Here is a 15,688-nt window from a genome sequence, read left to right as displayed (position 1 = left end):
GAAATGGAAAATCGTTCAGCAAAGAGAGCGGCTACAGGAAGAGGAGGAAGTGTTGAGGACAACAGGAGAAATAGGGCAGAGAAAAGGCACAAATCAAAGTAAGCAGTGAGAGGAGGAACATTTTTCAAGACGGGTCTATCCAGGCTTTGATGTTGTGAAAGGATGGGCGCTCTGTGCTTTACTTTTCTTCAAAGACTTTATTCCCACACACACACACACACACACACTTTTTGGAGGCCTGGGATAACAATGTCAGCCTCCTTTGTTTGCCCAAATGATGAGAGCTCAGTACTCTACAGACTACCACCCAATATCTGTCTTGTTATAAGATTCATACTCCCATGTCTATTGTTTCCCTGTTTGGAACCACGATGACTCAAATCTAACTGGTTCCAGAAGAAGAGAGACAAAATAAGTACAAACTTGTTCATTCGTTGAATATATTATTTTATTTTAACATCATCATCATCATCATAGTTTAATTTTCCCTTCATTTAAAATGATCACCTCTGAATGTACACATACTGCAAACTGTCAAAAATATACAAACAAATGCAGGCTTGTGCTATAGTCTGGTCAAATGTCTAAAAAACAGTGGCACTGGGAGAGGGGGAGGGGAAGAGAGAGCGATAGAGAGAGTGATAGAGAGAGAAAGAGAGAGAGACATTGAAAACGGTAAAGACATGCACAGCATCATTGTGAGCACCAGTTACATGATCAGGTGCGTGGTACTTCCATGGGATCCTCGTGGAAAAGTACATGTACATTTTATCATCTGACAGTGCGGCACAAAACGCCCGACACTTATCAAATCAAAAACAAAATGTTGCTCGTTAATGGAACTGTTAGGCACATCATTGTTTTTTATGGTTTTACATTTTCTGCAAAAGTCTGAGTTACTGTAAATGTTGAATGCTTAACCAAAAACAAGAAGAAAAGGAAAAAAAGAAAAAGTTTTCAAAAGTCATTTTGGAATCACTTGTTAGTAACTCAACATTGTTACATAAAGTGTGTGTGTGTTGGTGTATGGGTGTTGTCTGGTGTGTGTATATCAATGTGTGTGTGTTCATAACTGGATGTATTTCTGTAGAACCAAGTGCTGATGTGAATGAGTACTTGAGGTGTTTGTGGAGGGTGGTTTTGATTGGCCGACAGCCGTCCATTCAGATGCTCAGGTCTTTAGGGTTATCCTTGTAGGTCTTCTTGGGCTCCGGCAGGGTGGATGAACGACTGCTTTCGGTCTGCAGCGTGCTGTAGTACTCCCTCACCTTGGCCGATACAAAATTGTCATCGTCCTCTTCGTCCTCCGAGTCGTCCCTCCTGATCGGGGAGATGTCTCGTCCCAGGCTGCGGGCTCGGTACTGCGGCGCGGGAGAATTCTCTCGGCTGGCGTAGCGCCCGTCCCTCTCCGTCCTCTCAGGCGAGCGCCCCCTCAGCAGCGAGCTGTACTTCTTGAAGGCTGAATCAGAGTCGGGGGTGCGCACTCTGGGCAAGGTAGCATCTTTGAATGCGTTTCTCTGGCCGCGGGCTGCCACGTCCCTCAGCAGGCTGTCCCCCTTGGAGGCTCTCTCCATGGAGGAGGCCCTCATCAGCAGACTGTCCTCTCCGTACGGGCGCTCATCCCTGCGTAGCGGCGGAAGAGTGGCCTCCTTGTTCAGGCGGTCCAGGGCCGGGGGTTCACGGAGGACGCTGTCATCAAGAGTGAAGCCGAGCTCAGGAGTCCTGGGGGGCTCCCTCGACACGGCCTTGTCCCCGTTGGGCTTCTCGTTGCTGCGGCCTTGTCTCTCTGGGGAGGCGAAGCGGCGGTAGGGATCCGAGGAACGGGCGTGGCGTCTGGTTGGGGAGTGGTGCCGAGAGCGGTGGGGGGACCTGTGGCGGCGGGGCGAGCGGCGAGGCGAGCGGTAGGGAGAGCGTTGGCGTTGAGGAGAGGAGCGCTGACCGCGGTATTTGTCGGGGGACCGCTGACCGCGGTATTTGTCGGGGGAGCGGCCGTATCGGTGTCTGCCTTTGCGGCTATCCAGGGTGTTTTCTGCGCTGCGCGACCGGCCTTGCACCTTGTCAGGTGAGCGGTGGCGGCTACGGTGCTGCCCGCTGGAATGTTGGCGGTGGCCTTCACCGCCCTTGTCATCCTTCTTCTTTGACAGCTTGTTCAAGATCTTATCCGTGGACTTCCTCCCCTTGTGTTTTCCCTTGCTGGTTTTCTTGTTGGGGGAGCGGTGTTTGGAATGGTGGTGCTTGCCGGTGCCGGTCGGCTCCTTCTTGCTCCGGGATGATTGTTGGGGTTCTGGTGGGTAGCTTGACTCCGATGGCGCGTTAGTTGAGGGCAGGGCGCTCACTTCCGCAGCGTTTTGTAACCCTGAGGCTGTGTCTGCTGCGCTGCCGTCGTTGGGGCTGCCGTCTGTAACAAAGTGTGACATACAGACGAGGGCACGGGGATCAAACATGCATCGAGACTCGAAAAGAAACCCATCTGCTTTCACATCCACCATGCCCAATCATCCAGACACGAAGCCGAGAACATTTCCGATGGAAGCCATTCTGATGTTAATGCCAGCAAAGATGGCTTGTTAGGATGGCACAGCAACAGCCGATGGTAAAAAAAAAACAAACATCAGTGTGCTTTACACATGAGAATAAAAGGCGGTGACAGAAAGGCAGCCAGTACTTGTAGCCCACAACAAACCTGTTCCCAGGTTTAACCGGGGTCACCTCTCTGAAACAGGACTCGACTGGCCGGGCGGCTGGAACGGAGGCCGGTCACAGTCACTGTGCTGCATGACGCTGATGCTGCTGATTGTACTGGTTAGCCATGCTTTCATGCGCTGCCCTGATACCTGAGACACTCTGTAAATGTTTAAAGCAACTTAAAATGCTCAAAGATGAAATCCAAAAATGATTGCTGTGCTGCAGTAACGACGTGTGCACTTAAGGTGGCATTTTACTAAACCAAGAACAATTTTAAAGTTCTGCAACATTTTTACCTCCAGGAACTGCACCGTTAGTCTCACTAAATTATCTACACACGCAGCCGCCACTACGCTTCGTTTATCAGATTCTTATGGTTAAACTTTAGAGTTATCCGACCCATTTCTTCTTGTAAATATGTCTTCAGTTCTACATTTAACTGCCGGAATACAACTGATACTAGCAATAACAAAGAGGATGCTTTTTGACGGCCTAAAGCAGGGTAAATAGCAAGAACTAATTAACGTGCAGCATTTCACCCTTGAATATGTCGCCCAGAGGTTGAATGCAACCGGTGCTGACATTTGCATAAAAAATATTCATAACAGCGGCTACGGCAGCAACGGCACTGTCAATGGATTTTGGGTGAATGGATTTGTTTGTATGGAGTAGAGCATGGGCACATGTGAGCTGAGGCCACACCACACAGATCAGGATGGCGAAAAAGCGAGACGGAGAGAAAGAAAGGGAGGATTGAGAGCCAGACGACATGGGAGGACAGTTACAAACCGTGGTCTGATTTTGGAGGACAGAGGCCTCCCCCATCTTGTCATTTCTCATACATGCAGTGAGATGGGGAACGACCATCCCTGAAGGAAGACAAGAGCCCAGTGCAATACAGGAGGAGAAAAAGAGAAGAGCACAGTGTTTAGGTCGCTCGCAACCAACTTGAAGGAAGAAAAGGAGAATTATTGTGTTGATTTTTCAATGAAAAAAAAGTGTTTATTTGATCATTGAGTCATTCAGAATAAAGAGACAGTCCAGGAAATTGCCCAAACCCTTTAGTGAACCCCTCAGTTACAGAGAAAAGTCCTAGAACCAAGCGCGCACACACTCTGACACAGTAACCCACACACACCTAAACATGTGGACATAGAAGCAGCAGAAACTCAGAACCAAAAACAATAAAGACAGTGAGACTCACACCCACAACAACAGCGTATGAAGCAGTTTCACATTGCTGACAGAAATCAAAAGAAATACTAGCAAAGACTGTCAAAGGTTGTGCCAACTAAAAAGTACAAACAATGATCCAACAATATACAAGTTCACGTGATGTCATATTGGTGCAGGTTGAGACGACACATTCTTAGCGCAAAAAAAATTACATTGACAAACTTTTCAAGACTCCACTGAAAAAGCAAAAGTAACAAAAAAAGAAACACAATTAAGATGACTCGTGAATATCAATCAAAACTGGTCAGTACGATTAAAAAAAGAAAAGGTTCCATAAATATTATGGAAAATAGACAATAGAAAAGAAAAAAATCCAATTTACACTTTTGACAAGTTCATGCAGCAATAGACTTTTATCCATTAATATGTGGCTTTGATCATGACTCTGTACACGGAACAAAAATACTTGTAAAAATGCCTCTATACTTTTCATCACTGTACAAAACGTCTCTATAATTGGAGCAATTCTTTCCGGTTCTGAATGGGGATGGGTGGCGTTCCTATCATCACAGCTTTTCAATGACATTAACAGTGTGGGTGCAAAAAAAATCCATGGATTAGTGAGTAATGTCAAGCACAGTATTGTGAGATTTTCCTCTTTCAAATAGCACAAAAAAGCATCAGATTGCCTTTTCTTTTCAATACAGTTCTCACTTACAACCCTTAAGAGTTCAGTAGCTTACATTCACCTTCAATAAATATCATAAATAGGTTTGTGTCACGTCCTAACCAAAGCTGCGAGATGTCCCATTTTATCATGGGATGCTAAGAATCAAGTTTTTCTTTTCCTCCCAACGCCAAATACATGTTTAATGAGAATGTGGAGCCCTCATACTCACAAGAAACACTGATGTCTCACTACTCTGGGCGTTCAAACCTTGTAAACAGTTTCTGCTTTCATGAAGCGCTGAAATCAGACCCACCACCTTTCTGTAAAGTCCCAGCAGAGTGCTCTTGCTCAGCGGCCAGAAGGTTAAAAGTGACAGCGGGATGACATGGAAACTGAGAGCAGGTGACAGCAGGAGGGGGCGACAGCATCCGGAGGAGCGAGCTCCACCCCTGCTACCCCCTCCCAAAAAAAAAATCCCAAAGCCCAGTAGTGACCGCCACCAGAAAGAGACTCAAGACCAACCAACCCCTTCCCTCTGCCTTGTGGGTTTGTCCCAGGGATGGGTGAAGGGTCCTGGGATGGTAATATAGTTCTTTACCCTTCGACCCACCACCGTCCACTGGGTGTCCCCTGGCTCAGGGCGTGAAGATGGGGGAGAAGGGAATGTTTTCGTAGATTGACCCACCATATTCAGGCACAGAGCCATCACCCCTCTTGAGCACCAGATGGACACGCCGGCCTCCACTCTTGATGAGCTCGATGGCGCGCGCATGCTTCATGCCCTTGGTGCTCTCGCCGTTGATCTCCAGGATTTCGTCGCCGACCTACGGAGAAGGAAGAAAACCGGGGAGGGGAAGAGGGAGGAAGCAAAAGGTGGGAGGCAGAGAGTCGTGACAAAGTGACAGGTGAAGAGGAAATAAACCAGAGGGGTGAAGGAGAGACAGCCAAAACCAGAGGAAGGAGAGGAGACAACACAGCGAGGCAGAGTGCAGAAAACAAGTGACAGTGGGGGAGAAAGTACACAAGAGGGAAGATGACAGGCAGGAAGGTTCAAAGGGATACGATGGCAGCAAAAGGGAAAGAAAGGGGGGACAGAATGAGGAGAAGTTACATGTCAAATCCTCTGAAAGACAAATCGCATTAACATTTTCTGAATCTACAGTTCCCAGAGAGGGCAAATTGCGTCGAAAAAAAAAGCAGCAACTGTGAAGCTGAGAGAGGAAAACGAGGGAGAGAGGGAAACAGGAGCCAGAAGCTTCCCGGTTCTTTGCCTCCACGCCTCAAGTTATCCGACAGCGTCTGTCTGCGCCGAGGGAATTCCTCTCTGGCAGAATATGGATCTCTCTCTGACACCCCTATCCCATCACAGAGCTGCTCCTATTAATATCTCTCCTAATAAGGTGCACAAGCACAAATGTATATTATGTGCAAATACATGCACACCCACACACTTCCTCGGTGTAGCATATTAACATAGACCAAAAAGTAACTTCTAGCTCTCATGCAAACAGTATCTATCGACAGGCTTTCTCCACGTGTCATATATCACATGCAAAACACATCAATTAATTACTTTAGCTCTCATGGCCTATTGTAAATCAAGCAGCCCAGGGAGACGGCTGCTGACTTCAAGCGGTTCATCAAAGTAAAGGTTAAATGTTGCATTTTCATGACAGCTTCTGCAGCATGTATGAATGCCACTTAACGAGCTAATAGACAAACAATCAATTAAAATGTATTTATTCTGTTCGCAGGTATGCTCCATGACTCTGCAACGTTTGCCTTTTGTTTTGATATTGCAGTCACACAATGAACCTCTTGCGTGCTGAAGCCTGGAGGCGGCCTTGTTTGTATTCAGCGAAGCACAGCTTGCAGTAATTGGGGGGTACATTATGCACAAGCAAATGTATTGATGGATAATATTATTCTGATGGCTGTAAAGTCTATGAGACAGCATCATCAGCCCCCCTTTATTAATCAACACAGTCAACTGGCACCTGAGTGAAGGGAGTTATCAAACCAGAATCAGTACAGTACATTAATCCCTATGGAGACAAGTTGTTGTGCTAGAAGTCTAAAAATGTGCAGCACTGTCCGAACCCCATATCTCCAGCTTTGGTGTTTTTTTTCTGACAAACCAAAGGATTAAGTGTTCCTTTATGTGGAGAGAAAATTCTCCAACTTCTTGAGTTAAATAAACCCTTTAAAAACCCACTGGATTATCTGAAGTGCACTGTTGCAAAATGTTTCCGGAGACAAGCAAATGTCTCTCCATGTATTCTACAGACTTATTGCAAATCCATTTATGTGCCATAATAAATCAAAACCCTCCCAATGGACAATGGGCCCCAAGGGATCTTTTAGGTGGAACCAAAGAAAGCAGCTTAATATTGCTCTAATGTAATTTATTGTTTCCCACTTAAAGTATGACCACTGATAGTTGCATATATCCTTCATTTGAAGAGAGTTCCATTGAGCCTAAAGTCTCATTTTCAAGGAACACAAGACGAAATAAAAACATTTTGAATATTTTAGAATTCAATACAATATTTTAGCAGTCAATTTGTATTGCACGTACAAGAGACACATTCAGAAAGAAAATGCAATGCACCGGAGACTGAGATACCCTGACCTTTACTGTCTGGTATGGGTCAAGCCCGAAAAAGGCTGCAGGAGCTGCCTGTACAACTCCCACAAGTCAAGCTTCTTTCATTAGACTTTCAAAATGCCACAGCCCTGGAAAATAACCCTGATGACATCGTTTGGGTTATGTCATAATATTAGAAACCTCCTCGAGAGGCACAGAGGACTTTAAGCAACCGTTTTCAGGGTATGGGTATTACTTCCTCGGACAAGTAAACTGAAAGTCTGTGGCATCTACTGGGACTAAACAAGGCCTTATTTTTGGAAACACTAGATGACGTTCTGGCGCGTGAATGCTGCTAGTACACATCGTCCGTACCCTCATCTTTCCGTTGCGGACGGCTGCTCCGTCCTCAGCTTGCCTCAGCACGTACAGGTCCATGTTGTATTCTCTGCCTCCCCGCAGGCTGAAGCCAAAGCCTTTGTTGTCCCGGTCCAGGTCCACCGAGTAAAACTCAGCATCCTGATGTAAAAAGACCACGCACACAGACACAGACACACACACACACACACACACACACACACACACACACACAGAGGGAGGGAGGGAGAAACATTTTGCATCAAGGTTTGTGTTCCAGATTTGACGCGTGTCTGTGTGCGTCCTTTGATGTGGGGGTCCTATTTCTAGAGCATGGGACAAATGCCACCTTCAGGAAAGTCAGACCTATCTGAAAGGTGTGCCAGACTCTGTGTGGGTGTGCGCACATGCATATGCTCAGATGGTGGAAGGATGCTGAATTATTGATGCTTTGGGCTCTTGGTGGACGAAAGAGAGAGGGCACAGATAGAGAGGGAGGGAGCGAGTGAGCGAGGGGCCGGGCACCACAAGGACAGGCAGACAGCCACAGCAGCTCCCGTCTTCACGCTCTCCTAATCTCCTTTGCTGCGGGATCAATGCTATCTGAGCGAGCCATCTCCACACCGCCAGATTAATTCAGCAATGAACACAGTGGGCTGAGGGGTTACTTTGAAAGCAAACAGGCTTTCCTTAATGCGGAAAGTCTGATAACGGCGGCAGGTAGAGGAAAAAAGAATAATAAATAAATAACAATGCACTTTGCTTGTCCTTGGGAAGAGGGGTGGCTACAATATATTGGTTGATGCATGAAGGCACAGTGAAGGAACGGGTGCTCCACCAGCTGGATGGATGGATGGATGAAAAGGCCTGTGTGGGAAGGGAGTTGTTGGAATGGAGATGGCGCAGATTGCTGGGTGTTTGATGGAGACATGAAATGGACGGGTGTGTGAATGAAGGATGACTCGAGTGTCCTTCCTTACCTGAGCTGAGACTTGTGTTGGGGGTTGAGGAGGAGGCCCCTGGGGTGCTTTAAATTCAAACGATTCCTGTTTTGGTTTGGTGTTGTTCCTGAAGCAGAAAGATAAAGCAGTCTGTGTCAAAAATAACAATCAGTTTTCCAGCAGTGACAAACTCTGCATATTTTTTACACTTTTTACTGCCTTTACTTTTTTTGCTCAAAACACTGAATTACCCAGCGTGCCCCTTACCTGGCCTCGGGTGCAGCCTGTTGCTGAGATGTGTGAGTGGTGGTTATAGTGGCGATCTTCTCCGCATTGGTCAACAAAGACGCATTTGATGACTCTGCGGAAGGCGAGAGAAGGCCAGTTATTGCTTTTCATGTTAGACATTTTTCACACGGTCCAAGAGCCTTCCTTCCCTATGCATACATACACAAAACCTTCCTGTGACACTGAGGACATTTGACAGACTTTTGCTTTTTCCCATACCGAATTTAATACATCATCATTTTCAACATAAAAATAATCATTCAGCAGTTGTCAGCTCCAAACATTTGCGACCTCCGCGGACCTCCACCAACTCCAAGGCTTCCTCCTCCAGAATTATACAGTGGTTTACATCTGTGCTACACTTTGTGTTGGTGCTTGTAAACCTGCATTTCTTTTTGCAAAAAGTGGTAACAGGAAGCATGCAGACTTGCAGCCTTGATGAAGATAAAAGCTCTTTTTTCCCTGCTTCAAACATGTTGTATCATTACTGAACAACGCTGAGCTCCAATGACCAGAGCCCACTGTAATGACATCACCTTCCCCCATCAACTGTATATCTATTGGGTAATTACAAGAATCCTTCATTTGATTACAGCTCTCCACTCTCCTGCAAGTCCCCTAATCGTCATTCTTCTCACGGTCCAGTTACCCTTTTATCTATTTGTTTTCTCCACCTCCACTAGTCCCCTTAGAGCCTGTTGGCTTAACTGTTCGATTGCTCGTTGACCAAAAAGTTCAAAGTCAACCAGTCAAGCTGCAGCATGGGTGGGTCTCGATAGGAGCACCATAGACTGTATACAAATAGGTGTAATCTCTGTGACGTCACCCAATATTTCTCAAAGTGCGAGGCTCCAAACGTCCTTATCTTGGCGGTGAAGAACTTTAAAACTGAAGTGTAGCGGGCTGGCAGCAACCTTTTACGACACCCACCTGCCACTTAAAGCGGATGTGCAGTTCATTATGCATAACTTTAAGCCTTGATGTAATTTAACTGGTGAAATTTAAACCTCTGTACGATTGTCATGAGCTGGGGTATTAGCTGCAGAGACATTAACCATTTATTTTGCTACCAGGCTGAAAACATGTTTATTTCTGCTGTAAAGCTTAACATGGCGGTCTATGGGGATTCACTCGCTTTTGGAGCCGGCGTCAAGTGGCCATTTGAGGAACTGTAGTTTTTGGCACTTCAGCGTTGGCGTCATTTCTCAGCATCAGAGGTTGCTGCTTGGGGAGTCAGCGAGCATTTGATGAATGTTTCGGCTCGTTTCTCAGCATGCGGTCCATCCTACATCCATTGGGTTTTCTGGCACCAACTGCAAACTCTGTTACAATCTCACGCGTTTTCTGTTGATCATTTTTCACTTTCACTGCCTGAAATGTGTCCCTGTAAACACTATTCGCCCCTCCATCTGCTCATTTGCACTCCTTCCATTCTGTTGCCTCTCTCCATTCATCTCTCCTCCAACTGTTGTCAGTCTGGAAATTAATCGAATAAGCTCAATTTCTCCCTGTCCTTCCGCTCCACCAGTAACCTGCTGCCTCTTTTCTCTATATGGTGTTTCTGTAATTTGTGTATGGCCCTGGCAAAATGCCCTTCTTGCCCTGAATGGACAGAGTTAGAAAGAAGAGGAGGCACAATCACAGGGAGGAATACGTGAGGGGGAAAGAGAAAGAGGAGCGGGAAGACAAAGAAAGGGAGAAGAGATAAGAGAAGTTGGGGGATGGGGCTGTACTACACAATATCCCTCAGGTTTTGCTAAAAAAAAAAAAAAAAACAGCCACATGCTATCACCTTAGGCACATCTGTCTCCCTTCTCAAACACAATATGAAGCAATGAGGTGTGCTTGGTCTGCACCTCAACTCTACGCTGCAGACATCAGCTTTGATGCATTACCGTGCAACAGCAAGAAGACTTCCTGTTTTCCTTGTCATTGCAGCAATGAGCATCAGTCGCAAACAAAACTCCGTCTGCATTCCCACACGGGGGCGAGTTCAGTGGAAAGGATGCTGAACCTGACTTCACCTTGGAAGAACCTCTTGCGATGGTATTTATTCATGTAAGAAAGTTTAGACAGAATAGATCCACACAGAAATGCAGGCGCACTCAGTCATGTGTGAACAGACGCAACTGAGAAACACAAGCCACAATCTTCCCCCGCCACTCTTCCCGTCTTCGTGTCAGACAGCATCTGTTTGTTTGACACATGCACCAGAACTTTTCGATAAAGCATATCTAGTTATTTCTCTCCGACGCCTTCATGCTTGCTCTCTGCGTCTTCTTGGCAGAGCAATTTTGGCTCACTGTTCTCATCAAGCGCTCCACAAAAAAAAAAAAAAAAAAACCTCTTCATCCATGAGAAGTGAGCCGGAAAGCAACGAGCGGCGGACAAATAGCTTCAATTTCTACCAGTGAGCACGTTGACAGGGAGTATCGTCTTCCTCGCGCACACACACACTTAATTAAACAGCATTTGTGAAGCATGCCAGAGTGATCTGTCAGCGCAAAGTAGAGAGAGCTCTCAGCGGCACTGCACAACATAACATGTGCACAAACTTTTCCTTAAAATCCCTTTGACAATCGAGACACACACAAACACAGGAAATTCTGCCCCCCTTCCCACACACACACACACACACACACACACACACACACACACACACACACTTAAAAGTAGCAATACTGTCAACACAGTCGGAGTGTTTCTATTCGCTTTGAAAGCAAGTGAAGAAAGTGCAAGCTTGATATAAAACACTTCAGGTATATATAATAACCACTCAGGAAAGGGATGACTCGTCCTGCTCCTCAATTCCACTCAGACTATGTAATACTACCAACGACAGTTGATTTTAATATTTGACTGCCATTAATGTAAAAGTTAGCAAAGCAGCTTGCTATGTACTCATACTATGACAAGATCAAGCTCTTGTAAATAGCATATCAATAGTTGGAAATATCCCACACCTTTGCAAGGACCCTGAAAGCAACTTTTAGAAACCTGAGGTAGCAAGATACCCACCACTCAGTTGTGAGGAAACATGAACACCTGGCAAATTATCAAAAACTTCTGTAGTAGCCTCGCTATAGTTGGGGTCTTAAGGACCATGTTGTGCCATAATGACACACACGCAAACACATACACAGACTCACAAAGTGTCACGATTGGTAAGCGGTTATTATAATACACTATCTTCTAAAGAGGAGTCCTCAACTGTCGCTCTCTACTCACCGTCTCCAGGAATGATGCGTAGTGTGACGGTGTTCCCGGCTTCCTTGATGAGGTTGACGATGTCAGAGTGGGACTTGTTGGTGATGGAGACCCCGTTCACAGCCAGGATGCGGTCACCGACCTTCAGCTTCCCGCAGCGGTCCGCTGGGCTGCCCTCGATTATGCGCCCTATTTTGTGGGGCATGGCCACACATGCATTGCCAGCTATGGTCACCATTGACACGTTGTGATGCGCGATTCAGTGCGTTTATGTGCGTGTGTGTGTGTGTGTTTGGGGTGGTGTTGGAGTGCGTTTGGAGAGAGAGAAGGGAAAGGAATGGGAAAGGGGAAAGGAGTAGAAAGAGAGGATCAGAAGGTTAAGGGTTAATTCATAGACAGCCAACAGCCAGCCAAGCCGCAGTCACAGAGAAGCTGATCAGAGAAACCACGCAGGCGTTGGCAAAGAAGGGCAAATGTTTGCTCTGCAAAGAAATGAGAGCATCTGTCATACTGTAGTTCTCAAGCTGTGATCTTTTTTTTTAAATGAATCATTGGAAGAAGTCATTTTCCAGAGGGTTCGTCGTCCTCCACCCCTTTCTGTCTCATAATTTGTCGTGCGGGTCCAGCAACTAATTTTTTCAAATGGGTGTCATCATTATATTTGCATGAGTCTCTTGGCAGCAGAAAGGTAATAATGGAGGAAATGTGTTGCGTCGTCTGCATCCCAAACACCTGCAACCGCATAAGAGTTGGAGACAACAAACATACATCAGAGCCGACGTCTCACCAACTACCCCGAGGTCTCTCAGCTTCTCTTCCTTACTCTCTCTCTGTGCCAATCTGCTGTCTGACATCAGTCACTACGGAGAAGAGGAGCGTGTAAGCATTTCCTTTCACCAATCTTCTTTTTAATTTTAATTCACCCTCCCTTCAACTGCTTCTCTCTTTTATCCCCCAAACAAACTTGTCCAACCCTGACCCCTCTTCTTTCTTTTCCCCTGCATATAAATGTAAACGACTGATAGGAAATTAGATGACGAAGGGACAGAGGAAAAGAGATACAAAATAAAAGGGCTTCTCCGAATACCAACAATATGCGCGGACTGGTTTCATGTCGCCAATTGGTCTCCATTAGGTTTTACATGTCAGGTCAAGTCAAATAAATCTTATTTGCGGGCAAATGCTTTCCACTCTGGCCTGTGAAAAGGGAGCTCTGGCACTTTATAAGCCAACCTGGAAAGTTGAGCTTTTTCATGCCTTTTCAGTCCACCCACACCGACAGAGATAAGAGCACAGAGAGAAGTGGATGCATTGTGGTGTGGGCAGAGAGCCACGGCAGTAGGGAAAAGAGTTCCCTGCACAGAAAGGAGACTGCTAGTTTGTAAAGCAACGTATTCCTATGTTGTGATGTGTGAGATTAAACGGTACATACCGGAACATCAGAGTTTGTTAACAATACAATGATTCCTCTATCAGCTAAATAGTGCAAAATAACCTAAAATAAAGTCTAGACAATGGGGTTTTGAGTCAGTGCATCCTCATGATTTACGTTGTAATAAATACATATTATTCACACCAATCATTTCCTTCATCTATCCAGCTTGCAGCACTCATCTCATTGAGTTGTCATTAGGCTTTTAGTACCAACCTGCTCGGCAGAAGCCATTTAAGTTCATCTGAATAATACAAATGCCTTATGCAAGTCCCACTTCACTTGTGATCAATTATAAAAAGCCCTGTGTGAGCGGCGCAGCGGCTGCAGGCGGGGAAAGGGTTTCAGTGTCTTGGCTTGACAAGCTCAGACGAAAATGAGAAAGAAGAACCACTTCTCTAAAGAGAGTTGGTATTGATCTGGTGGGACTGTAAATAGCCAAACCGGTGCCGGTCGTCAGGCTATTTAGTGTCTTAGTGGTTTTTATTGATACAAAGGCAGCCTATAAAGAAGATAGGAAGATAAAAGGCCCAAGTGATGAGGAGTGTGTTTCATGTTTTACTGAGTGAAACTGGTTTCTGCAATATTAGCATGTACAATCAACAGCTGTGTGTGTAACACTTCGAGGAGAAAAGTGTGATCTTTCCTACCGAAGGTGGTGCCAGTTTCGGGCCGCGACACCGACGATACGATGACGAAACCGAATCCCTCGTTCTCGCCGCGGCGGATCTCTACGTCGTAGGGCTGGAAGGCGGAGGGGGCGTTGGAGATGACGTTGGGGGGCTGAGAGGAGGTGGCAGCAACCGCTGAGGCCACCACGGCGTTCCCGCTGCCGCCCGCACCTCCACCACCTCCCCCGCTGCCGATGCCGGAGGTGGAGCCGCTGCCAGAGCTCACGGTATTGAGGGAGTTTTGGCTGCCCTGAGGGGTGCGCTTCCCCATCTCTTCCGTCAGGCTGGGCGCCTGGTTGCTGCTGTGGTGGGAGGACGCCGGCGATGGAGGCACATCTCCCTCTGCTTTAACTAAACACGGCAGAGGAGAAGGAGGTGAGACAGATGCAGAGGGTGCAGTGAAGAGTGAGACAGGAAGTGGTGTGGAGAACGAGATTCATGGAAGAAAGAAAGCGGAACACATTTTGGACACAAAGGTGAGACGCGACAGATTCAGGAAGCTTGGGAAAAGGCTGAAGACGGCTGGACAATGTTACATAAGAAGCTCAGGAGATCATAGTACAGAAAGAGACCGCTGCATCATATGATATAACACATTTAAATGTTACATCATCTGTAGAATCTGAAAAAGCTAGCCAGCTTGTGCCAATATGGTAAGGACATTTTAGGGAAAAGAGCCCATGCCGACAGTCGCTCCCCTGATCTGTTTTGAACAAAAGATCAACTAAAGACGCAGCCCGACTGTACTATCTAGACATTTCAATCCACATTTAATTTCCTGTACAGCTGCTCGCGGAAGGCGCCCCATTTTCTCGTCGCTCTGAGGCAGACAGGGAGCAGCAATGCACTAATGTCTGTCCGCTGTCATTGGGCCGAAGGTTGACCATCCTCTCCATCATATTTATGGGCCTTTCTTTATCGGTTGCTCAGGAGCAGGGTGGAGCTGAGCAGAACAGTGGACTGGCAGTAATGGGCGTGGGGGCTGGCTGCTAGCGAACGGTAGCGGCCGAGCGCTACCAAGTGATTCACACCCAGACTATTACAGAGGGAGGCAATCCCAGCACATAGCAAGCAAGTCCCAGGGTCCCCACATGAAATTAGGATACAAAAAATGAATGGGACCCATGGCGATGTAAAGTGCTTTTCATGAGGGTATATGATTGTGTTGGCAAAACGGATTCATTAAATTATTTTAGAAATACTGCAGATATAATATGAAACGCACTTACTGAAAGCTCAAATATGTTAACAGCAACTATGAGAAAACACTGTTATTGGGTATCTGTTTGATGTATTAACCAATATCTCTATCTTTAGATATATGGGAGGTGGTTGCCAATTCGCTCCGTCAGCAGGTCTCTGATCCTTTTCCCTTCTTACCAGCATAGTTGGACTTGCGGCGCACAGTGAGGTTGACGTGGCCCTGCTTGGCGGCCTGCTGCATCAGCTGCACCACCAGTTGGTGCGACTTGCCCACCACTGCCGTGCCGTCCACGCAGATCAGCTCGTCGCCGGAACGCAGACGTCCGTCCTCGTCTGCTGCGCCATACTTCACGATGTGGCCGATGTAGATCTGAAGCAAAAGCAACGCAGACGAATGAGACGTGTGAGACTGTGAAAAGCGAAGACTTGCAACAGTGTATCAAAGAAAAAAATTAATAAACCTGTCTCTTT

General features: G+C 46.5%; 1 protein-coding gene across 5 annotated transcripts in view; it reads right to left on the bottom strand.

Moving 5' to 3' along the window:
- Positions 1-441: 441 nt before the first annotated feature.
- The window catches only part of magi1b (membrane associated guanylate kinase, WW and PDZ domain containing 1b), a 117,491-nt gene continuing 102,244 nt past the window's right edge, over positions 442-15,688 (bottom strand). For 2 of the 5 annotated variants that reach the window (XM_068593377.1, XM_068593378.1), the window contains exons 16-23: positions 15,395-15,587; positions 13,994-14,365; positions 11,933-12,136; positions 8,684-8,777; positions 8,456-8,543; positions 7,494-7,637; positions 5,217-5,355; positions 2,489-3,554 (exon numbers count right to left, since the gene is read on the bottom strand). In XM_068593377.1, coding sequence (XP_068449478.1) covers positions 3,202-3,554; positions 5,217-5,355; positions 7,494-7,637; positions 8,456-8,543; positions 8,684-8,777; positions 11,933-12,136; positions 13,994-14,365; positions 15,395-15,587 — 1,587 coding nt within the window. In that variant the 3' untranslated portion in view covers positions 2,489-3,201. Of the gene's footprint in view, positions 2,399-2,488; positions 3,555-5,216; positions 5,356-7,493; positions 7,638-8,455; positions 8,544-8,683; positions 8,778-11,932; positions 12,137-13,993; positions 14,366-15,394; positions 15,588-15,688 lie in introns of those variants that run through there. The other 3 variants (XM_068593380.1, XM_068593381.1, XM_068593379.1) reach the window with 3 other exon arrangements.

The sequence above is a fragment of the Clinocottus analis genome, unplaced genomic scaffold (assembly GCF_023055335.1).
Source record: "Clinocottus analis isolate CAN_PGR_092001 unplaced genomic scaffold, fCliAna1.0.p SCAF_3, whole genome shotgun sequence".
Taxonomy (NCBI): Eukaryota; Metazoa; Chordata; class Actinopteri; order Perciformes; family Cottidae; genus Clinocottus; species Clinocottus analis.
The sequence above is the reverse complement of the archived record's forward strand: the minus strand, read 5'-3'. Positions and strand labels throughout refer to the sequence as shown.